The 23,892-nt window shown below is 37.1% G+C and overlaps 1 protein-coding gene across 16 annotated transcripts in view; it reads left to right on the top strand.

Moving 5' to 3' along the window:
- Positions 1 to 23,892, top strand: part of ZMYM5 (zinc finger MYM-type containing 5) — a 61,389-nt gene that overhangs the window by 22,292 nt on the left and 15,205 nt on the right. For 3 of the 16 annotated variants that reach the window (XM_041765670.1, XM_041765671.1, XM_041765669.1), the window contains exons 5-8: positions 2,672 to 2,957; positions 3,507 to 3,666; positions 4,829 to 5,041; positions 16,100 to 20,497. In XM_041765670.1, the coding sequence (XP_041621604.1) occupies positions 2,672 to 2,957; positions 3,507 to 3,666; positions 4,829 to 5,041; positions 16,100 to 16,852 (1,412 nt within the window). In that variant the 3' untranslated portion in view covers positions 16,853 to 20,497. Of the gene's footprint in view, positions 1 to 1,011; positions 1,231 to 2,671; positions 2,958 to 3,506; positions 3,667 to 4,828; positions 5,042 to 16,099; positions 20,502 to 23,892 lie in introns of those variants that run through there. The other 13 variants (XM_041765677.1, XM_041765678.1, XM_041765674.1 and 10 more) reach the window with 10 other exon arrangements.

Genomic DNA, 23,892 nt, shown 5'->3' with positions numbered 1-23,892 from the left:
TTTATGTATGTACCAAAGCTAGAGTGAAAAATTTCAGAATCTTGAGGCACCTGGCTGCCTTAGTTGGGGAGCATATGTGACTCTTTATCTCACGGTCTGAGTTTGAGCCATATGTTGGGTATAGAGATTACTTAAAAAATCTGTTTTAAAAAAAAGAAATTTTCTTTTCTTTTCTCGACTCTTGTTGAGGCACCTGGGTGGCTCAGTTGGTTAAGCGACTGCCTTTGGCTCAGGTCAAGATCCCAAGGTCCTGGGGTTGAGCCTTGGGTTGGGCTCCCTGCTTAGCTGGGGGTCTGTTTCTCCCTCTGCTTACCCCCTGCTCATTCTCTCTGTCTGTCTAATAAATAAATTCAGTCTTTAAAAAGAAAGAAATTTTAGAATCTAATTACTGTCCTAAGCATATAGTTGATGTCTCACATTCCATAATTATATATAAATATGCCACCTTTATGGGTAAGTACAAAATGTAAAAGCCCAGTATTTTTTGTTCAGGATTTATATTTCTCCCATATTAATGGTAATGACAAATCTTGTAATTGTTGCTATCTTTTGTTTCTGTTATTTATTAAATCTAATTTGGTATCTAGATGATATGCAGTGGCATTTGATCCCAGAATACAACCTATGTTTGTTCAATTGAATACATAATTTTTGTTTTCCTTGGAATGGTTCAAAAGTAGGAAAATTTAGTAGTAATGAAACTTTTGAGTACCGGGTGATAAAAGACTTTATTGTAATATATTCCACATTTGCCAGCATGTCATCCTGTGGAATGGAAGAATTGCTTTTATTATTTGTTCTGTTTTATTTTAGCTTGTAAGATAAAGATATCTTGAAATCACACAAAATTAAAAGCAGTAGATGGGAATTTAGAAATGAAAATATAGTTGTTAATATTAGTACTGTGAGAGGCCTTTGGGATTGTGACAGGCCATAGACATAGTCTTGCTAATGTCATAGTCTTGCTAATGACAAAAGCAATTTTCTAAAAGATTTATGTATGTATTTTAGAGTTTGCCTGGATGGGGGAGGGGCAGAGGGAGAGAACCTTCAAGAAGATAACCCCGCTGACATGGACCTGGATCCTACCACCCATGAGATGACCTGAGCCGAAATCAAGAGTTGAATGCTCAGTTAACTGAACCACCCAAGTGCCTCGACAAAAGAGTTGTTTTTGAAGACAATGATAGAATAATTCAGTACTCTGGGGCTTCAAGGCTTTACTATCATGTAAGAGTTAGAGGTATAGAACCTCAGGCCCCTATCTAGACCTATTGATTTTGTTGTTGTTGTTGTTTGTTTTTGTTTTTTAAAGAATTTATTTATTTATTTATTCATGAGAGACAGGGAGAGAGGCAGAGACACAGGCAGAGAGAGAAGCAGGCTCTATGCAGGGAGCCCGATGTGGGACTCAATCCCAGATGTGGGACTCAATCCCAGATGTGGGACTCAATCCCAGAACCCGGGGATCACGCCCTGAGCTGAAGGCAGACGCTCAACCACTGAGCCACCCAGGTGCCCCTAGACCTATTGATTTTGAATGAATGAAAAAATATATATGATTTTATTTTTAAGTATTCTCTGTAACCATCCTGGGGCTTGAATTCAAAAGCCAGAGATCAAGAGTCACATGCTCTACCACTTGAGCCAGCCAGGCACCAATAGATTCTCTGTTTAAACAAGATTCCCATGTGATCTCTTGCATGTTAAAGTTTGAGAAACATTGTTTTACCTATACATCATATTTTACCATTTTGAAGCTAACAATAATATATGATGGAGGAGTCCCTATGTAAAGTTAGGAATGCTGAGTCTTTCCAGAGTAACCCATCACCTATATTAATGATTATGGAATAATATTTAGAAGACTGGGAAGGAATTGTAGAATGAGTTGCCTTAAAAAGTATTTGGAGCAGGGAGTACCTGGGTGGCTCAGTTCATTAAGTGTCTGCCTTTAGCTCAGATCATGATCCCAGAGTTCTGATATAGTTATCTCTGATTTGCATAGCTGCTTTATTTTATGTTTTAATACTTTCCTCTTCAAGAAGAAAAAGTGGTTCATATTTTTTTGCAAGTGCCCTATGTACCAAACATAGTGCTTTACTATGTGCATTATCTCATTTAGTCTTTGTAACATTCTAATGAGTTAGGTATCGTTACCAGTTTGTAGCTGAGAAAACCAACAAAACACAATTTAATATATTTTGCATGATCTTAAAGTAAGCATAGAAGATGCAGTTTTGAACCTGGGGTCTCTGACTTAAGTGATGATGATTACCACATTGCCTGATTCAAGGGCCACTATTTATATTTTTGGCACAGTAGTGTCGTTCACTGAATGCAAAGTGGAGGGGCACCTGGGTGGCTTAGTCAGTTAAGCATCCAAGTCTTGATTTCAGCTCAGGTTATAATCTCAGGGTTGTGAGATTGAGCCTGCATGTCAGGCTCCACAGTGGGCCTAGAGCCTGCTTAAGATTCTCCAAAAAAGAAAAAAAGAATACAAAGTGGAGAATTCCTCTGGGATTGTGCAACAGGGCTGCCTGGTCTTAACCACTTGATTACAGGGCTGCCTCATCCTCTTAAAGTTAAGCAAAATGAAAATTTAAAATATTTCTTGGATGTGAATTTTGAATTATTCCATGACTTTTCTTCTGTGTGTTTTATTTTTAAGATTCTTGGATCTCCCAGTCAGCATCATTTCCCCGTAATCAGAAACAGCCAGGTGTAGATTTTTTATCACCAGTGGCCTCCCTTCCTAAACAGATTTTCCAGTCTTCAGTCCAACAGCAACTTACAAAACCAGCTAAAATTACTTGTGCACATTGCAAAAAGCCTTTACAGAAAGGACAGACAGCTTATCAACGAAAAGGATCAGTTCACCTCTTTTGTTCTACCACCTGCCTTTCTTCCTTCTCTCATAAGCGCACTTCAAAGAAACGCAACATAATAAGTAAAAAGTAAGCTGTACTTTTTAACATGACTTCATGTAGTTGAATACTAGCAGTATAGATGTGTGTTGAATGTAATTGGAGAGCTGCATAAATTAATGGATACAATTATTGCAGAGGTATCTTGAAGGTTTTTGAGCTTGAGTTTTTCTATGGGCGTATCAGCTGTGGGTTCATTTGTACTGTCCTTATTCTTTGCAGGAAAATGGAATGCAGGTATAGGAATTAATTAATCCTCTCCCTGCCGCTTGCTTCATCCCTCCACAACTTTTACCTTAGTTCTATAAAATTGCTGCCACATTTTTGAATGCTTCAAAAAGTCATAATAACCTGTGACAGGGGCCTTATGCTACAAAATGTTTTTACCTCCAAATCATCTCTTGCCATATTAGTAAGGAAGGAACTCTTGACAGTGAAACCAAAAAGTGGGTTTTGTTAGATCCAAAAATTATAGTTGATTCCTAGGATTAAATTAGAAAAAGTGAAAAATACTGTTTATTGTTCATATATTTGACTTTTATTAAAATGCAACATTCTTGTGTGTGTCCCTTGTTTCAGAGATGTACCTACAAAAAAGGCTTCTGCTGTTCAAGTTGAGTCAAGAGAATCCTCCCAAGAATTTTGTAGTAGTACGTCTTTGTCTCCCTATGAAGACAACCAGAATCTTAGAAAAAAAGTTAATAAATCAAGATGCATAATCTGTAGTAAACTAACAGAGGTGTGAATTTTTATCTTATTTCAGTTATTATCTAGATGAACAGGGATAATTTTAGCTGAAGTGTTATTATATGCTCTGCCATCTACATAATACACCTGTCCTGGATCTACACGATAAAGTTAAAGAGAAGAATAAGGATATGATAGAACTAACCCTCTTAGGAATAAATTTCCCATTTGCATGTTATGGAAAGTACATGGCAATTTCCATGGAATTGGATATACTCCTAAACAAAACAATAGTTCTGTGGTGAATTTTGTTCTTATTAGCCACTCTAAATAAAAGTGTAGGTTCAGGACATGAAGAATACAACCAATCCTGGTACAAGAATATGTAGAACAAGTGGAGTGTAAGTATGTTATTAACTTCACATTTCTTAGGTGGTATTACCACCTTTCCAGTTGCTGAAAGACAAAACATTCATACACACAGTCTTCACTTAACACAGTCTTTGGTAACTGAATTTGGTGTTTCCCAGAGCCTTGCAAATTGACACAATTTAATCTCCATTACCACAGAACTGAGGAAAGCAAGAACTACCTTAATTATGTATATAGAGACACCATCCTGAGTACGGTAGTATTGATTCTTTTAGTCCCTCTCATGAATTTTCTAGGGCAATGATGTTTATAATCCAGAAATTCCCAATCTATTTCTTTTAAGCAGATATCAAAGTCTTTTTTTTTTTTTAAGATTTTATTTATTTATTCATGAGAGACAGAGAGAGGCAGAGACACATGTAGAGGAAGAAGCAGGCTCCATGTAGGAAGCCTGATGTGGGACCCAGTCCTGGAATCCCGGGATCAGGCCCCAAGCCAAAGGCATATGCTCAACCACTGAGCCACCCAGGCATCCCCATATCAAAGTCTTATAAAACAGTTCATTTCTTCTAGTTGTTAAGTGTCTCTGGGGAAGTAAATACTGTTTTTATAGCTTTTTCTATGAATCTTTTTTCTCTTTTATAAAATCAAAAGATGTTTTTACAAAGGAATCGGTGATAAAAATGAAAGAATAACAATGTGCTTTTTAGTCTTTTCCCTGAATATTTCTTCCATTGAGAAATTACTAGAAGTTGATTTGTTTTATTTTTTAAGAAACAGGTATCTTATTGTTAACTGCTAATCTGACTCCTTTATGTAATAAATTCTGGCTTTTCTTTTAGATTCGCCATGAAGTCAGCGTTAATAATGTAATACATAAACTGTGCAGTAACCAGTGCTTCAATAAGTACAGGCTGGCCAATGGTTTAATAATGAATTGCTGTGAACAATGTGGAGAGTACTTGCCCAGTAAAAGTGCTGGAAACAATGTTCTGATCGTTGAAGGTCAGCAGACAAGATTTTGCTGCCAAGGTTGTGTTCATGAATATAAACAGGTAATTCTTTTCAACTTTTCAATGCATTTTAAATGATCAAGTATATAGTGGCTTCTTCCTGTCAGCTTACATTAATGAGATTTATCTTAGAATCTTTTTTGTCAAGCTGTCATTGAGCTGTCCCATCTCAAGTGAGTATTGAAATCAGTTGATTATTCTAAGCCAGTTTTCCTTCCTATTCAATTTTTTAGAGTAGTTTGAGAAGAATAGGTATTAACTTTTCTTAAATATTTGGTAGAATTCACCTGTGAAGCCAGTCCTGACTTTAGATTGTTGAGAATTTTTTGATTACTGATTCAATTTAATTACTAGTAATTCATTTATTCAAGTTTTCTATTTCTGGGACGCCTGTTGTGGCTCAGCGGTTGAGCATCTGCCTTTGGCTCGGCCTGATCCCGGGATCCAGGATTGAGTCCCACATCAGGCTCCCTTCATGGAGCCTGCTTCTCCCTCTGCCTATGTCTCTGTCTCCCTCTCTCTCTGTCTTTCATGAATAAATAAATAAACTTAAAAAAAAAAAACACACTTGTGCTCCTGGGTTTAAAAAAAATTTTTTTTTCTATTTCTTCCAGTAAGATTATATGTTTCTAGGAATTTACCCGTTCCTTCTAGGTTGTCCAGGTTTTGGCATATAATTTTTCATAATACTCTTTAATATAATCTCTTGTGTTTCTGAAATGTCATTATTTCTTCTACATTTCTGATTTTGAGTATTCTTTTTTTCCTGATGAGTGGCTAATGCTTTATCAGTTATTCTGTTTTATCTTTTCAAATGGTCTTTTCTATTTTTTAAAATCTATTTAAATTTATTTTTACTCTGTTATTTTCTTCTTTCTACTAGCTTTGGACTTTTTGCTAACTCTTTTAGGTATATGGTTAGATTTGAGATTTGTTTTGCTTTTTCAAGTACTATAAACTTCCCTCTTAGAACGGCTTTTTGCTGAGTCCCAAAGATTTTGGACTATTTCATTTTCATTTGTCTCTATGTATTTTTTATTTTCTCTCATTTCTTCATTGACCCATTCATTGTTTAGTTAGCCTGTTTTTTAGCTTCTGTGTGTTTGTTTTTTTCCCATTTTTTTTCTTATAATTTGTAGTTTCATACTGTTGTTATCAGAGATACTTGATATGATTTCAGTCTTAAATTTATTGAATTTATTGTGGCCTAACACGTGATCTGTCGTGTTCCCATGTGCACTTGAAAAGAATGTGAATTTTGCTGGTTTGGGATGGAATATTCTATATATATCTGTTTAGTCCATCTGGTCTAACTAATATGTCATTCAAAGCCACAGTTTTCTTGTAGACAATGCAGTCTAGATGATTTATCCATTGATGCAAGTGAGGTGTTAATGTCCCCTCTATTACTACCAATTTTTCCTTTATATCTGTTAATGTTTGCTCTATGTATTTAGATATTTCTGTATTTTGTGCATAGATATTTACAATTGTTATGTCCCTCTCTTGCGGTTTGATGGATTTCTTTAATGTTATGCTTGGATTCCTTTCTCTTTGATTTTGTGTATGACAGGTTTTTGATTTGTGGTTACCATTGGGTTCATATATAGCATCTTATGTGTATAATAGTCTCTGTTAAGTTGATGGTCGCTTTATTTTGAACATATTCTGAAGACCCTACATCTTTAGTACACTTTCCACATTTTATGTATATGATGTCATTTTAATTGCATCCTTTTATTGTCTATTCCTAGACTAATTTTTGTAGATTTAATAGATTTTACTACTTTTTTTGTTTTAACCTCCATACTGGCTTCATAAGTGATTAATCCACTACCTTTACTATGTATTTGCTTTTACCTGTGAAATTTCTTCTTTTCATAATTTTCTTCGAGGGACACCTGGGTGGCTCAGCGGTTTAGTGCTTGCCTTTGGCCCAGGGCATGATTCTGGAGTCCTGGGATCAAGTCCCACATCGGGCTCCCTGCATGGAGACCTTTCTCCCTCTGCCTTTGTCTCTGCCTCTGTCTCTCTTTGTCTCTCATGAATAAATAAATAAAATCTTAAAAAAAAAGTTTTTTCGATTGATAGCCTTTTCAGTTAAAGAATTCCCTTTCACATTTCTTATAGGGTGCCTGGGTGGCTCAGTCGGTTAAGCATCTGCCTTCAACTCAGGTCATGATCTCAGGGTCCTGGGATTGAACCCAATGTTGGGCTCTGTGCTCGACCAGGAGTCTGCTTCCCCTCTCTCATTCTCTCCCTGTCTTCTCCCCTGCCACCCTCAACCCCCCAGAGGTGCTCGCTCTCTCTCTCAAATCTTTAAAATAAGAGAAAATTCCATTTAACACTTCTTGTAAGGCTGGCTTAGTGATGATTTTTGTTTAACTTTTGTTTGGGAAACTATTTTTCCTATTCTGAGTGATAATCTTGCTGGGCATGGTTATAGATTTCTTCTTTCAGCTTTGAATGTATCATGGATCTTTGAATGTATCATGCCACTTTCTTTTGACCTGCAGAATTTCTGCTGAAAAATCAGCTGATTGCCTTTGGGGCTTCCCTTGTTTGTAACTGTTTTGCTGCTATAAAAGTTCTGTATTTATCATTACTTTTTGCCATTTGGTTATTATGTGTCTTGGTGTGGACCTTCTTGGGTTTATCTTGTTAAGGACTCTCTCTCTGCTTCCTAGACGTGTTTGCTCGCCAGATTAGGGATGTTTTCAGCTGTTGTTTCTTGAAATTAGTTTCTTTCTTTAATCCTTGTACTATAAATGTTATGCTTAATGATGTTGCAATTTCCTTAATCTATTCTCATTTTTTATTCTTTTTTCTTTTTGCTGTTTATCTTGAATGATTGCCATTACACTTCCAGATTCCTGATCTGTTCTTCTCCTTCCTTTAATCTGCTGTTGATACTCTCTATTTCATTTACTGAATTCTTCAGCTCCGATTGGTTCATTTTTGTATTTTCTTTCTTTGTTGAAGATCTTATGAATTCATCCACTCTTTTCTCAAGTCTACTGAGTATCTTTATGACCATCACTTTAAATTTTTCATCAGGCATATTGCTTATCTCCATTTCATTTAGCTTTTTTATTGTAATTCTGTCCTGTTCTTTCATTTGGGTTATATTTCTCTGTCTTGTCTAATTTTCTGTATTTGTTTCTATGTATTAGGAAGGTCAACTACATCTCCTGATCTTGAAAACAGTGGCCTTATGTAGAAGAGTCCTTCACATGATCTTTCTGGTTACCAGAACCAGGTGCTCTGGATGTGGGTTGTGTGTTCCCTCCTGTTGTGACTGAGCCATGGCTGCCTTCAGCCCAGCCACCTATAATCACTCTGTTTCCTGTGGGTGCGCTGCACAGGGTTTGCTCCCAGTGCTGTTGAAGAACCTGTCGTGATGTCATGACTGCTGTAGGCTGCTGTCATGGTCTCTGGTGGGCAGGGTGGCTGTCAGCCTAGCGGTCTGCTGTTAGCTTTTCTGTCACAGCTATAGGTACATCAAAGAGCAGGTTTTGCACCTTCAGCAAGCAGCCAGGTCAGGTTCCCAGCACAAGAACTGCAGGCATGGTGTATGGGCTTATTTACCCCCCTTTTTCCAGGTAGCAATCGTTTTAGAGTGGTGCCAGTTCCAGCTGAGGCTGCCTGGTTGGATGGGGCAAGCACACAGTGCTAGCAAGGTAGATGGAGAGTGTTTGTGGTGACTCTTGCAAGTGACCAGTTATCTAGGCTAGGATGAGAAGGAATGGTACCCACCAGCACTTTTCTTAGAGTAATCTGCAAATCCCTGCCCCTCTGGCACACCTTCTAATAAGACAAGTCAGTAAATTTTCATGTGTACTTCAGATGGTTTTTAAACTGCTACTTTTCTTCTGTCTCTCAGGTCATGTTATGTAGCATGCTGGCCCTTTAAGGGTGAAGACTCAATTTCCTGTCACTTTCCAGCTATCCCAGAGTTAAGCCTACTGATTTTTATAGCTCTCAGAATTGAGCCCCACTAATTTTTTTTTTTTTTTTTTTTTTAAGGCAGAGGCATTACTTTATTCAGGTAGAGATGAGCCAGACATAACATGGCAGGAATATAGGGGGTCAGGATCAGGGTATGGGACCATACCCTTACCTGGTGGCCCCAAATACCCCAAGAAGGTGCAGTGGGGAGGAGGGAACAGAGCTGGTAAGCCCTATCACAAAGACTACTAAAGTCCCCTCCCCTTTCTCAGCTGACTAGGAGGAAAGGGAGGGGTGCAAGGAAAGGGGCCTAATCCTATAGTGCTTCAACTAAGTGCTACTGATTTTTAAAGCTTCTGGGTAGCCTGGGTGCCTCAGTGGTTTAGCGCTGCCATGTCTCCCGGCATCCAGTCCCACATCAGGCTTCCTGCATGGAGCCTGCTTCTCCCTCTGCCTATGTCTCTGCCTCTCTCTCTCTCTCTCTCATAAATAAATAAAATCTTAAAAAAAAAAAAAAAAAAGCTTCTAAACCTGGGGCACCTGGGTGGCTCAGTGGTTGAGCATCTGCCTTTGGCTTAGGGTGTGATCCTGGGATTCCAGGATTGAGTCCCACATCGGGCTCCATGCATAGAACCTGCTTCTCTCTCTGCCCATGTCTCTGCCTCTCTCTGTGTGTCTCTTATGAATAAATACATCTTCTAAAAAAAAAAAAAAAAAAAAAAACTTCTCAAGTTGAGCTCTGCTGATTTTTCCAAGCCACATGTTACAGCAACTCATCTTCCCAGGACAGATCCCCAGTGCCTAGGGTGCCCTGTGTGGGATCTGAGCCTCTCTTCTCCATGCTTGCTATGTCCCTCCTGATTGTGGTTAGTTATACTGGGTGTTTGGTTCCCAAGTGCATCTCTTTTCGATGTGGACTTCTCTCAGTGTTTAGCCATGGAAGGTCTATTCTGCCAGTCTTTATAGGTCATTTAAGTTAGTGTAGATATAGCTGTTCTCTTGTGTCTGTGGGATAAGGTGAGCCTAAGACCCTCCTACTCCACTATCTTCCGTCACTTGGTACCAAAATCATTCTGATGGGAAAGGTAAGATCTTTTTAAAAAGCAATGCTAGGATGAGTTTTGGTTATATGGAGATAAATGCACCTTGACCCCATTTCTTCCCCATACACAAAAATTTATTCAATATGGATCATAAATGTAAAACCAGGAATGTAAAACCTATTTCACTGGATAAGGATTTAACTGGTTAGTGTCAGGGAGAAGTAACCCTGAGGTGTGCAAGGCTTTTTAAACAGTAGAAGAGGGATGCCTGGGTGGCTCAGCAATTGAGCATCTGCCATTGGCTCAAGGCGTGATCCCGGGGTCCTGGGATCAAGTCCCGCATCAGAGTGCCTGCACGGAGCCTACTTCTCCCTCTGCCAATGTCTCTGATGTCTCTGCCTCTCTATCTGTGTGTCTCATGAATAAATAAATTTAAAAATCTTATAAAAAGAAAAAAACAGAAGAGACAATAGGTGCCTATAATTAACTTTTAAGTCTTTAATTTTTTTAAAGTTTTATTTCTTTGAGACAGACATGAAAGAGAGAATATGTGTGCACAGGGTGGGGGCAGAGGGAAAGGGAGAACACACTCCCTACTGAACAGAGAGTCCTGGGCAGGGCTTGATCCCAGGACCCTGGGATCATGACCTGAGCAGAAGGCAGACATTTAACCAACTGAGCCACCTAGGTACTTCACCTTTTAAGGTTTTAAAAGAAAGGCTTATTTATGTTATTTTTATTATTTTCTTTATATATACCATATCTCATTTGTTTTTATTCTTCCACTGTTTTATATTTTAGTATTTTTTTGACATAAAATAAATTTCCAACATATAGTGTAACATCCAGTGCTCATTTCATAATGTGCTCTTCTTAATGCCTGTCACGTAGCTATGCCATCCCCTTGTCCTCCTCCCCGTCCTGCAACCTTTGTTTTGTCCCAGAGTTAGGAGTCTCTCATGATTGGTCTCCCTCTTTAATTTTTCCCACTCAGTTTCCCCTCCTCTTACAGTCTCTTTCACTATTTCTTATATCCCACATATTGGTGAAACCGTAAGATGATTGTCCATCTCTGATTGACTTACTTCACTCAGTGTGATATCCTGTAGTTCCATCCATGTTGATGTAAATGGTAGGTATTCATCCTTTCTGATGGCTGAGTAATATTCCATTGTGTATATAAACCACATCATCTTTATCCATTCACCTGTTGAAGGACATCATGACTCCTTCCACAGTTTGGCTATTGTGGACATGGCTGCTATGAACATTGGGGTACAGGTGCCCCTTCATTTCACAGCATCTGTATCTTTAGGGTAAATACCCAGTAGTGCAATTGCTGGGTCATAGGGTAGCTCTACTTTTAAAATTCTTGAGGAACCTCCATACTATTCTCCAGAGTGGCTGCACCAGCTTGCATTTCTACCAACAGTGTAAGAGGTTCCCCTTTTTCCACATTCTCCGCCAACATCTGTTGCCTGTCTTGTTAATTTTAGCCATTCTGACTGGTGGTGTAAAGTGGTATCTTATTGTGGTTTTGATTTGTATTTCTCTGATGACAAGTGATGTGGAACATTTTTTCATGTGCTTGTTGGCCCATAACTGTTGGATGTGGCTTATAGAAGAGAATGATGAGCAGTTTAAAATTAGGGGAAAAAAAGACTTAGCATAGGTTTGTTATCTTTTCAAAATTGTATATGGCAAAAACAACAATGAACTTCTGATTTGGTAATAAACCAATATTTTTTATAAGTCTTTTTTTTTTTTTTTTAGTGGATGACTTATTTGTATTTCCTTAGACCATGAGTTTTTGCTAAGTAAAAGACAGTAAGCTCATGAACTTTAGACGAATGTAATGTGTATCATCTGAAGAGCATGAACCTTGTACATAGAGTACCTACTTTTTACTCCAAGTGAACACCAAAAGGAAGTAAAAACGAGAAAATACACATACTCAAAATCAGCAGCAACTGTTTACCCAGATTTTCTTGAATTAGTATAGTAGTTTATCTAAGAATAGCATATACAATTGTAAAATGCAATGATTGAATCTTGGTTTTACCCAATGACCTAACCAGAGGTCATTTTCTTCCCTATGAACATTTGGCAACAACATCCAAACATTTTTCATTATCATAGTTGGGGTAGTGCTATTGGCATCTACTGGTTAGGGGCCAAGGATGCTGCTAAACATCCTGCAATACACAGGACTGTCCCTCATAACAAATTATCTGGCCCAAGATATCAGTAACGCCAAAGTTGAGAAATCTACAACCGAGGATAACTAGGTGGCTGATTGGTGTGCATGGTAAATACGGTACAATGGAGGAAAACTAAATTTCCATCTTCCTCATTGAAAAGCCAATTTGTTGTGATACCTAAAATTGGGAGTAAAACCAGTAAATAGTGATACAAACTTCTTACTTTGATATTTGGACATAAATACCAAATGAATCAGCTAATGATGTTGAAAGTGATTAACTTCTGGGAAAGGAAAAATGGGAAAAAGTGGTAAGGTAGCACTCTGTTTTAATTAACCAGGTATAACTAGTTGCCTTATACTAAATATATGTTCAATTTTGATTAAATAAAACCCTTACAATATGTTAAAGATGTTGAAGTTCAGAAAAAGTGTCTTATCCAGAGTCACATAGCTCAATTTGACCTCGTATGTAAAACCTCATTTTGCTCAATTGCATCTGACATGAATATTTAATTATCTGTGTGCCTTATCTCCCTTAAGAAGCTATAGGTTCCTTGAGCCCAGGATCTATATCTGATTCAATTTAGTAATCTTCAGAATAAGTAGCCTTACATGTGGATTGATTTAACCATCTAACTGGGACACTTCTGAGAATGAAATGAGTTTCTGTTAATAAATATAGTGTTCTTCTTCTTGATACTTTCTTTCTAGTATTTTTTTTCCTCCTGTTTTTTTTTTAAGATTTTTTTTTTTTTTTTAATTCATGATAGACATAGAGGCAGAGACACAGGCAGAGGGAGAAGCAGGCTCCATTCAGGGAGCCCGACGTGGGACTCGATCCCGGGACTCCAGGATTGCACCCTGGGCTGAAGGCAGGCTCTAAACCGCTAAGCCACCCAGGGATCCCCTCCTCCTGTTTTTTAAGGGCCTTTAGTTAATTGGTGGTGGCAATCTCAACTGCCTTTTAGCTTCAGTTTTCACCCAGGTCATCAGTAAAAATGTTGGTTGTGAGAGATGTAGTAGTATATTAGAGTATTTTTGAACTTCATTTTCAGAGAATCTCAGATGAATGTTCCTGGAAAGAGTGCCTGAAGACACAGGGAAAGATACAACCAGTTTAATCTTGGAACCTAGACTATACCCATGACCCTTTGGATTAGCCACCTTTGTCTTCTTATTAGTTCTTTGCTATTAGACTGTATTAGGTGATTGTCAAATAATCACAGGTCTCTTTCTTAAAGTTTATGCCAATAATAGCTAACATGAGTTTACTATGGTGGCAGATACAATTTTACATGTATTTTTGCATTTAATCATGTAAACAGTCTCATTTTATTGCCAAGGAAATTGAAGCTTCAGTGGTCAGGTAACTTGTCCAAGGTCATACACTTGGGACATGGCCCATCCATTGAAAATTATGACTATAACAAGTTGAATACCTATTCATTACTGGGAAACTTCAGGAAGGAGAAACAAGACCAATGCTTGGGTTTGGTTATATAGAAAAATAACACTAACTGGAGATGCCTGGGTGGCTCAGTCAGTTAAGCGTCTGCCTTTGGCTCAGGTCATGGTCCCAGGGTCTTGGGATCAAGCCCCATATCAGCCTCCCTGCTCATGTTCTCTCTCATTCTCTCCCTCTCTCTCTCTAAAAAAAAAAAAAAAAAAAAAATAGCATTGTTAAAAAAATAAAACACACACACAAAAAAAATAAAATAAAACACAAATCACTAACTATAGTCGTTGGCCTTCTGTTGGCTTTTTTATATACTCTTTCAATACGGTTTCATCCAATCTCAAAGTTTTAATTAACAGATTTTTATAAACTTCCAGAATATATCTATAGATATATTTTCTTTTTCCTTTTTTTTTTTTTTTGGTGTTTTTGAATTTTTCTTTTGTGTATAGATACTAATTTTTAAAATTTCAGACTAATCCATTTGTAATCTCCATTTGAATTTTCCACAAATACGTCAGATACTTCTTTAAAACTGAAACTCCAAATTTGCTTTCATTCTGCTTCCTATATCAATTAAGTGATCCTACCATTCAGGTAGATGCCTAGACAGAAACTTAGGGTCAGTCTTTACTCCTTCTTCCTTACCTTAGCATCCAGAGCCATTCAGTTACCAATAATTCAGATAGGTCAACTATATCCTATCTCAACTCCTACAATCTTAGATGTAGCCAGAGCTACATGTCTTGCCAGAACTAAACTACTACAGCTCCTGAGTGTTTCTGTACCCTTGGTCTTCTTACTTACAGTTAGAAATCTATAATACAATCAGAGCAATGTTTCTAAATACGAATTTGATTATGTTGCTCCTGCTTTTTTAATTCAGTGCTGCCAATGTTGCTTTTAGGGTTAAATCAAAACGAAGCTTTTAGTTGGGGTTTTTGGGAGTGGGGTTTGGGGTTTTGTTCTGTTTTATTTTATTTTTAAAGATTTACTTAGTTTAGAGAAAAAAAGAGCAAGTAGGGGGAGGGACCAAGAGAGAGAGAATCTCAAGCAGACTCTGCACTGAGTACGAAGCCCAATGTGATCTCACAACCTTAAGATCACAACCTGAGCCAAAATCAAGAGTTGGACACTTAATTGTGGCCACCCAGGGGTCCAAAAGTTCTTAGTTTTTTAAACATTATCAAATGCAGCTTTGGAATTGTGCTGTATACACAGCCAATAGGATGCCATTCAGATTGTGTACTATATGTTTGTTATTCTGAATTTTTTTAAATTTTATTTTGTTGACTCTAAAATCGGTTCTATGTCTCAATTAAATGGAATCATTTGTGATACTTGGTTTTTACACATCATACTGTTTTCAAGGCTTATCCATATTGTAGCATATAACTTCACTCGTTATTATTGCCAAATAATATTCTGTTGTATGGATAACACCCACATTTTTCCCCCACATTTTGTATTTATCCATGAGTAATGGACATTTGGGTTATTTTTACATTTTGACTATTATATTATGAATACGTTGCTGTGAACACTTTTTACAGATCTGTATAGACATATATTTTCATTCTGATATTGGTGGTTCGTATGGTATTGCCAGGCTGTTTTCCAAGGCACCTGTATCATTCTATTTTTTTTTTAAAAGATTTTATTTATTTATTCATGAGAGACACAGAGACAGAGAGAGAGGCAGAGACACAGGCAGAGGGAGAAGCAGGCTTCACGCAGGGAGCCTGACGTGGGATTCAATCCTGGGTCTCCAGGATCACACCCTAGGCTGAAGGCGGCGCTAAACCGCTGAGCCACCAAGGCTGCCCCACCTGTATCATTCTAGATCTGCATTAGCACCTTAGGAAAGTTTCAATTTTTCCACATCTTTGCCAACACTAGTCATTATATAGCCATAATAGTGGGTGTGAAGTGGCATGTGGTAGTTTTGATTTTTTTTTTTAAGATTCTATTTATTTATTCATGAGAGAGACAGAGACGTAGAGACATAGGCAGAAGGAGAAATGGGCTGCCTGCAAGGAGACTGACATGGGACTTGATCCCAGGACACGGGGATCAGGACCTGAGCCAAAGGCAGATGTTCACTGAGCCATCCAGGCATCCCAGATTTGTATTTCTTTGTTGACAGATGATCAGCTTTTCACATGTTTATTGGGCATTTGTATATACATTGATCCTTTTAACAATTTTTTTTTAATTTAGATTTTATTTATTTATTTCAGAGAGAGAGTGAGAGCACAAGTGGTGAAAGGATAGGGCAGAGGGAGAGGGAGAAGCAAGCTCCCTAAGGAGCAGGGAGCCGGACTTGGGGCTTGATCCTAGGATGCTGGGATCATGACCTTAGCCAAAGGCAGGCGCTTAACTGATGAGCCACCTAGTTGCCCTTCTTTGTAACAGTTCTAAGATAAAAATTGTAACGTCTTTCTCCCCAGATGATGGAAACAAAATCAAAAAATTCGTCAGCATCAGAAAACAGAAAAAGGAATGCTGTTAGAGAAGAAAATGAAAGAAAATTATATGGACCATTGAATACTCTTTTAGAAAAAAAAGAGGGACTACCAGAACAAAAAGAAAAAACTTCAGAGCTACAGGTTTTGGCAGAATGTACAGATACCTTACTGATCAAACAGGATGTAACTTTACCTTCTTCTGTGTTAACCATAGCTGATAAATTTCAAGAGCAACTGGAAGAGAAAAAATCAGAAGACTCCATTATATCAGTTGTACTTTCTACAGACCCAGGTAAATGGCCCCGAATTTTGAATACTAAACAACGAGACATTCTTGTTGAAAATGATCCACCTCAAGTAAGAAATTTTAACTTTCCAAAAGACAATACAGGGAGGAAGTTTTCAGAAACTTACTACACACGAATTCTTCCAAATGGTGATAAAACCACTAGATCTTGGTTACTTTATTCGACTTCAAAAGATTCTGTGTTTTGTTTGTATTGCAAACTCTTTGGGGAAGGAAAAAATCAACTGAAGAATGAGAATGGGTGCAAAGATTGGCAGCATTTATCACATATTCTTAGTAAACATGAGGAAAGTGAAATGCATATCAATAATAGTGTTAAGTATTCAAAATTAAAATCTGATTTGAGAAAAAATAATACTATGGAAGCTGCAGAACATGGATTACATGAGAATGAGAAAAATGATGGTGTGCTGCTATTGTACATGTAATATACATGTGGTTCTAGACATAACAGGATCTTATATTTATTAAAACAATATCTATACCCTAATGGTCAGTACCATTTGTGTTGTGAGGCTCCTATAACTTTGAACAGTTTGTTAAGCAATAAGTATAATAGTAAATCGTAAAGAATGTTTCTGTTCCAAATTCTAAAGTTAATTGGATTCAGTAGTAATGCAGATTTCAATAAGGCAATTGGGGTTTTTTTGTTTATTGCTTTTAAAGATTTTATTTATTTACTCATGAGCCACACAGAGAGAGAGGCAGAGACATAGGCAGAGGGAGAAGCAGGCTCCATGCAGGGACTGTGATCCCAGGATTCCAGGATCACAACCAGGGCCGAAGGCAGACACTCATCTGCTGAGCCACTGAGGCGTCCCAATAAAGGCAATTATTATTTTTTCCACACCTTTTAAAATTGGCTTTTGAGGGCTAACAGTTGACATGTTTGGTTAACTTTCTGTTCTGATTACTTTGAAAGAGGGAGCAAAAGTCTTTATCAATACTAGTTTGAATAAGATACTATGTGAATATTCATGTCATTATTAAAGTAAAAACATTCAGAAACAGTTTGAGAGTAGAATGGAATCTGAAACTGCAGCTTTTTGCTATTAAACCAAATACCTGTGATTTATTTCTTTTAGATAAAACATTGTTTTATTATTTGAGTGAAATAGCATTATTTTTTATATTAAAGTGATTTGCATTTTATTGATCTTAATTTATAAATGTTTTAGCTCTTGTGTGAGAACTATAAAAATAAAGAGTGTATACCTATTTTTATGTTAATACAAATATAAGAAATATTAAAAATATATTAAGTCAACCTTTAGGTATTGTGGCAATTTCTTTTTCCTGTAAAGGAGACTGCATGCTTGAAATTTGAGAAATAAAAGAAAATCAAGGATCTCTCATTTTTAAATGATTGGTATTCTCATCACTTTTTATGTAGTAATCCTCCCTTTGTATCTGATTTCAAATACCAACATAATCATATATTAAATTCTTAACATATACTTGGGTTTTGTCTCAAAGCTGTGAAACAAAATGGCATATGAGCAACAACTAGAGCAGAAGAGGTTGCGTTCTTTTTGGTGGGGTGACACTAGGAGTACTTTTATATTATGTCAGTGATGCCAGTGCATAAAATTATTTTTAGAATACCTAAGAAAACCATTCTCATTGATTATAACCATTTTGGTTTTTTGACAACTGGACTCTTAGAATCTTTAAGAGTTGGATCTGAATGAAGCTTTGGGATGTTTCCAAAAATCCAGTTTACTCTTGGAGGCCTGAGAGGATGCTCTAGAGAGTGTAACACAGGCTTTGAAGTTCCTTTCCAAATGATCAATGTGCCCATTATCTCATTAAATGTAACAGTTAATTGAATGACATTACATTAGATAGCGCTTGTATCAGTGGTATCTTGAATAAAGTAATGAAATCAGCCAGTGGCTACTTAAGGATAATTTGCTAAAAATATCAAATTTATCCATTGATATAACAAAATTAAATCTTCTCTTTTAAATTCTTTTGTATCTTCAACATACTGCACACCTATAAGGCACCATAAGCTTTTCATGTAGCTATGAATTAAATGTGAAAAATTCAAAAGATGTAGATGCTAGGTTTATCCGTGTTTATTGTAAATCTCATTCTACTTTTTAGTATGTGAAATTTTTCATAATGAAATGTCGAGGGAAAAAAACAAACCCAGAACGTTATAAAACTAAATATCTCTATGCAGGGGAATAATTTTTTTCCCATTATCAAATTTTCTTTTTAATTGTAAAACTGTTCTTACTATAGAAGGAAGGAAGAAAACATGTCAAGTTTTGCTTATCATCTCCTTCCTTAGTTAAAGGATTTGTTATTGATCTGGACTGTACCTATGGTTTGTTTTCATCTTTTTAGTTTCATTGAGAAAAGGCATTAGGAAACCTCTACCACTGATTCAATATAAAAAAAATATTCAGGACAATTCAGAATAACAGTCTTAAGAAATGGCAATTTATTGGTTTTCTCATTTCACATAGGATGAATAAAATTCATAAATTTTTTATATGTACAAGATACAATTTGCTTACATGGGATGCAAAAGTGAATAAGTGAAGTAAAGAGCTCAATCAAGTTCTGTAGAAAGAGTAATGCTTTATCATTTTAGGTCATGTCACACTTATGTTTCAAAGCTTTGAAGTTCCCCATTGCTTTCAGTTTAAAACTCCCAGTTCCTTGGCACATAAGTAAGTAGCTGTAATCATGAATGGCAGATAATAGGGAAGGAGAGGTTGTAGACAAAAACAACATGAAGTACAAAATTGTAGTAGAATAGTGCTAATTTTTTTTTTTATTATTCACAAAGAGCGAGAGAGAGAGAGAAAGAGGCAGAGACACAGGCAGAGGGAGAAGCAGACTCCATGCGGGAGCCTGACATGAGACTCAATCCCAGGTCTCCAGGATTAGGCCCTGGGCTGAAGGCAGCGCTAAACCACTGAGCCACCTGGCCTGCCCAAATTTTGAATTATAAAGTGTGACTGTGTTAGGATGAGATTACGAATTTGGGAGTCAGGGGTGCCTGGGTGGCTCAGTCGTTGGTTAGGTATGTGCCTTCCACTCAGATCATGATCCCAGGATCCTGGGATCAAGTCCCGAGTCAGGCTCCCTGCTCAGTGGAGAGCCTGCTTCTCCCTCTCCTTCTGCCCCTCCTCTGTTCATGGGCTCAGTGCTCGCTGTCTTTCACGAATAAATAAAATCTTTAGAAAGATAAAAGATTTTGAGAATTTAGCTATAGCTAAAAGAAAAATCTAAGGCAATTACCTAAATCTTTGTTTTTGATAATGTTAGTTTAGGAAAATAATGGTGTAATACTGAGGACATGGTTTTCAGAAGCTTGTGATTTTTTTTTTTAAGGCAACAGTGATTTTAAATGTGGAGAGTACATGATTATGAAGTCAGATCTAGAATGAAGAGCAGTTAATCCAGTTTGCTTCTACAGATATATAAAGCAAGGAAAACTTAAAGCCTGAGAAATTGGACTAACACACATTTAGATGTTAAAAAGACTTTCATGGGGTGCTTTGCTGGCTCCATAGAGCATGCAAATTTTGATCTCAGGATTGTGAGTTCAACTCCCCTGTTTTAAAAAGCTGACTTAAAAAAGACTTTCATAAGTCATTTGCTTACAAATTAATAATCCCCCAGTAAAACTGATTTTAAAGAACAAAAATAATCAGTATCAAGAACCACTGAAGGTATTCCTGGCTGGCTCAGTCGGTAGGGCATGTGACTCTTGATCTCAGGGTGGTGATTTGAGCCCCATTTTGGATCTGAAGATTACTTTAAAAAACAGAGATCCTATGGACATTAAAAAAAGGTTATGAATAACTTACATCAAAGAATTTGACAGACTTGATGGAGTATGCACATCCTTTGAAAAACACAACTTCTTAAATCTGTCCCAGGAGGAGCACCAGGGTAGCTCAGTCTGTTGAGTGTCCAACTCAAGCTAGGTTTGGGTCTTGATCTCAGGGTCATGAATTAAAACTGTACATCACACCCAGTGAAGCCACTTAAATAAAAAAAAAAAGAAACCTTTCCCAAGAAGAACATCTCAATAGCCCTGTCTCTATTAAAGAAATTGACTGAAATTACAAGCCTTTTTTTTTTTTTTTTTATGATAGTCACACACACAGAGAGAGAGAGAGAGGCAGAGACATAGGCAGAGGGAGAAGCAGGCTCCATGCACCGGGAGCCCGACGTGGGATTTGATCCTGGGTCTCCAGGATCGCTCCCTGGGTCAAAGGCAGGCGCCAAACCGCTGCACCACCCAGGGATCCCCAATTACAAGCCTTTCCACAAAAAAAGCTAGGCTCAGATTCTTTCTCTGGTGAAATCTTTAAGGAAGAAATAATACTAATCTTAAAAATATATGATCCCAGAGAATAGAAAGAAAAGGGTATTTCCCAACTTGTTTTACAAGGCCAGAAATACCTTGACAACAAAACCTAACAAGACTAATACAAGAAAAAAAAATTACAGGCCATCTCTTTCATACTAAAATACTAACCAAAATATTAGAAATGGACCCCAGTAATAAAAGGAATGATACATCATAACTAAGTAGGGTTATTTCAGAAATAAAAGGCTAGTTTATTTTTTTTATTTTTTAAATATTTTCTTTATTTATTTGTGAGAGAGACAGAGAAATAGAGACAGGCAGATGGAGAAGCAGGCTCCATGCAGGGAGCCCGACATAGGACTCGATCCCAGATCTCCAGGATCATGCCGCGGGCTGAAGGCAGCGCTAAACCGCTGAGCCACCCGGGCTGCCCAAAAGGATAGTCTAACACTTGAAGTTGGTTGATACAATTTACCACACAAAAGCAGTAGAAGCCATCTTGATAGGAAAAAAAAGCTTTTGATAAAACTCAATAACCATTCATAATAAAAACTCAAACTAAGAATAGAGGAAAACATTAGGAAAGGGGGAACCTCAAAAAAAAACCTACAATTATCTTAATAGTGAGATAACACTCTTCTCTGAGTTTTAGTACAAGACAAAAATTACAGTTACTGCTTCTACTCAATGTTGTTTGGAAGTTCTAGTCAGTTTAATAAGGCAGGTAAAGATTGGCAAGGAAGAATAAAATTAATTTGCATTTGACATTCCTGTCTCTGGAGAAAAACTAAAAGCATCTATGGCAAACTATTAAAATTATTAAGAGAATTTAACAAGTTAATTGTAATGCCAATATATTTTTAAAATTGTATTTCTGGGGTGCCTGGCTAGCTGAATCAGTGGAGCATGTGACTCTTGATTTCAGCGTTGTGAGTTCAAGCCCCATGTTGGGTGTAAAGCTTAGTTGAAAAAAATTTTTTTAAATTTCAAAGTTAATTGTAGTTCTATATATTAACAATAAACAATTAGAAAATGAAGTTAAGTGCTGTTTACAATAGCATCAAAAAATCAAGTACATGGAAATAATATAGTAAAACAGACGCATAAACTCTACAGTAGCCTATAAAACATTGAAGAAAACAAGAATAACTTTTTCTAGATTGGAAGACTTGATATTAACATAAAATATGTCAGTTCTCCCAATACTGATGTAGATTCGTCACAATCCTAGTCAAAATCTGTTTCTTCTTGTGTTTGGTGGAAACAAACTGAGTCTAATATTTATAGGAAATATAAAGTCTTAGAATAATAGCCAAACAGGGGTGCCTGGCTGGCTTGGATGGTAAAGCATGTGACTCTTGATCTTGGGGTTGTAAATTCACGCTCCACATGGAGTGTGGCAATTACTTAAAATCTCAAAAAAAGTTAGCCAACACATTCTTGAGACAAATTTGTGGAGGATCTACCTACCCTGCCCTATCAATATATATTGTAAAACTAGTTAAGTTTGATTTTGTGGCAAGGATAACAAATAGATCCATTAAGTAGAGTGGAATAGAGAGCCCAGAAACCAAACTACACATACATAAACACCTGGTTTACCTTTACAGGAAAGGTATTACTGCAGTTTAGTGAAGAGAGGATGATTGATAGTTTTGTCAATAAATGGTGCTAGATGATTTGGACAGCCATATGAAAAAGTAAACTCCTCTATCCACACCATGCACAAAAATGTATTCAACATTAATCGCAGACTTAAATATGAAAAGAAAAACAACAAAACTTCTGTAAGAAAACACAGGAAAATATTTTCATGACCTCAGAATACACATTTCTTAGGACTCAAAATGTAGTAAGCATAAAAATTAAAAACAGGCCAGCAAATTGGCCTTCCTTCAGAATTGAAAACAAAGAGCAGCACTGGCAGCGTAATTTTTGGATTATTCCTAATCACCAGTAAAAAAGCAAATAGCAAAACCGAAAACCCATTAAAAAAACATTTTTACTACAATAAATGAGTGTTCTGACAAATTGGTTTCAACCTTTTAAATGAGGAAAAGCAAAGCAAGGGGTATAGAAGAATATACCCCTTGAGAATAGAAGAACCAACCCCAAGAGAGCCAACAAGTATTCACTGAAAGGTACAGCAGGCCAATCCAAGAACTGAAACTGGAAGGTGTTTTCCTATTTCAGTAACTGATGAGTGTAAGGAGTCTGTAGGAAGACCCTACAAATTCCTAAAACTAAACAGGGGTCCCTTCAAGGACAAGGCCCCACACAAGGAAATAAAAATTTAAGCAGATTAGGAACAAGCAAAGAGGTCCTGATACACATGTAAAATGGGAACAGAGTCAGGTAATCCTCAGAAAGCAGGTTGACATCGCTTTTAAACACTACACACAAAGACAACAGATGAAAGAGCTCTTTGAAGTACAAAAGCTACCTTGAAATACACTTCCTGATAATTCAGGGCAACTAAATTAAACCTACAAAAAAAGCAACAAATATCAAGGCCAAACCCCAACCAAGTTATAAGAAAAAAAGAATAAGAAATCCAAAGGATAATAAAAATACACTAGAAAGATATGCTCAGGGCAGCCCTGGTGGTGCAGTGGTTTGGCGCCGCCTGCAGCCCAGGGTGTGATCCTGGAGACCCAGGATCGAGTCCCACGTCAGGCTCCCGGCATGCAGCCTGCTTCTCCCTCTGCCTGTGTCTCTGCCTTTCTCTCTGTGTGTCTATGAATAAATAAATAAAATCTTAAAAAAAAAAAAAAGAAAGATATGCTCAGAAAACATCAAGACTACAACATACTACTTCAAGATTCAAAAAAGAAAAAAATAAAATGGTTCATAATTTGATTGGCCTTAGAAAAATTCAAAAATGAAGGCACAGGTGTCAAGAAAAAATTAGAAACAAAAATGTCAAAAATAAAGACCAAGAGGGAATAGAAGAATGAATAAACACAACATATAGTGCCTTAAAATAGTGCCTTAAAAGAAAAAGTGAAATGGAAGACTTTAAGATTTTAAGAGAAGAAAGATCACACTGAGGGAGGAGCAGATGGAAAGGGACAGGCAGATTCCACAGATCCTGATGCAGGGCTGGATCCCATGATCACTAGACCACAG

This window comes from Vulpes lagopus, chromosome 8 (assembly GCF_018345385.1).
Source record: "Vulpes lagopus strain Blue_001 chromosome 8, ASM1834538v1, whole genome shotgun sequence".
NCBI lineage: Eukaryota > Metazoa > Chordata > Mammalia > Carnivora > Canidae > Vulpes > Vulpes lagopus.
This window is presented reverse-complemented; position numbering and strand designations above follow the sequence as displayed.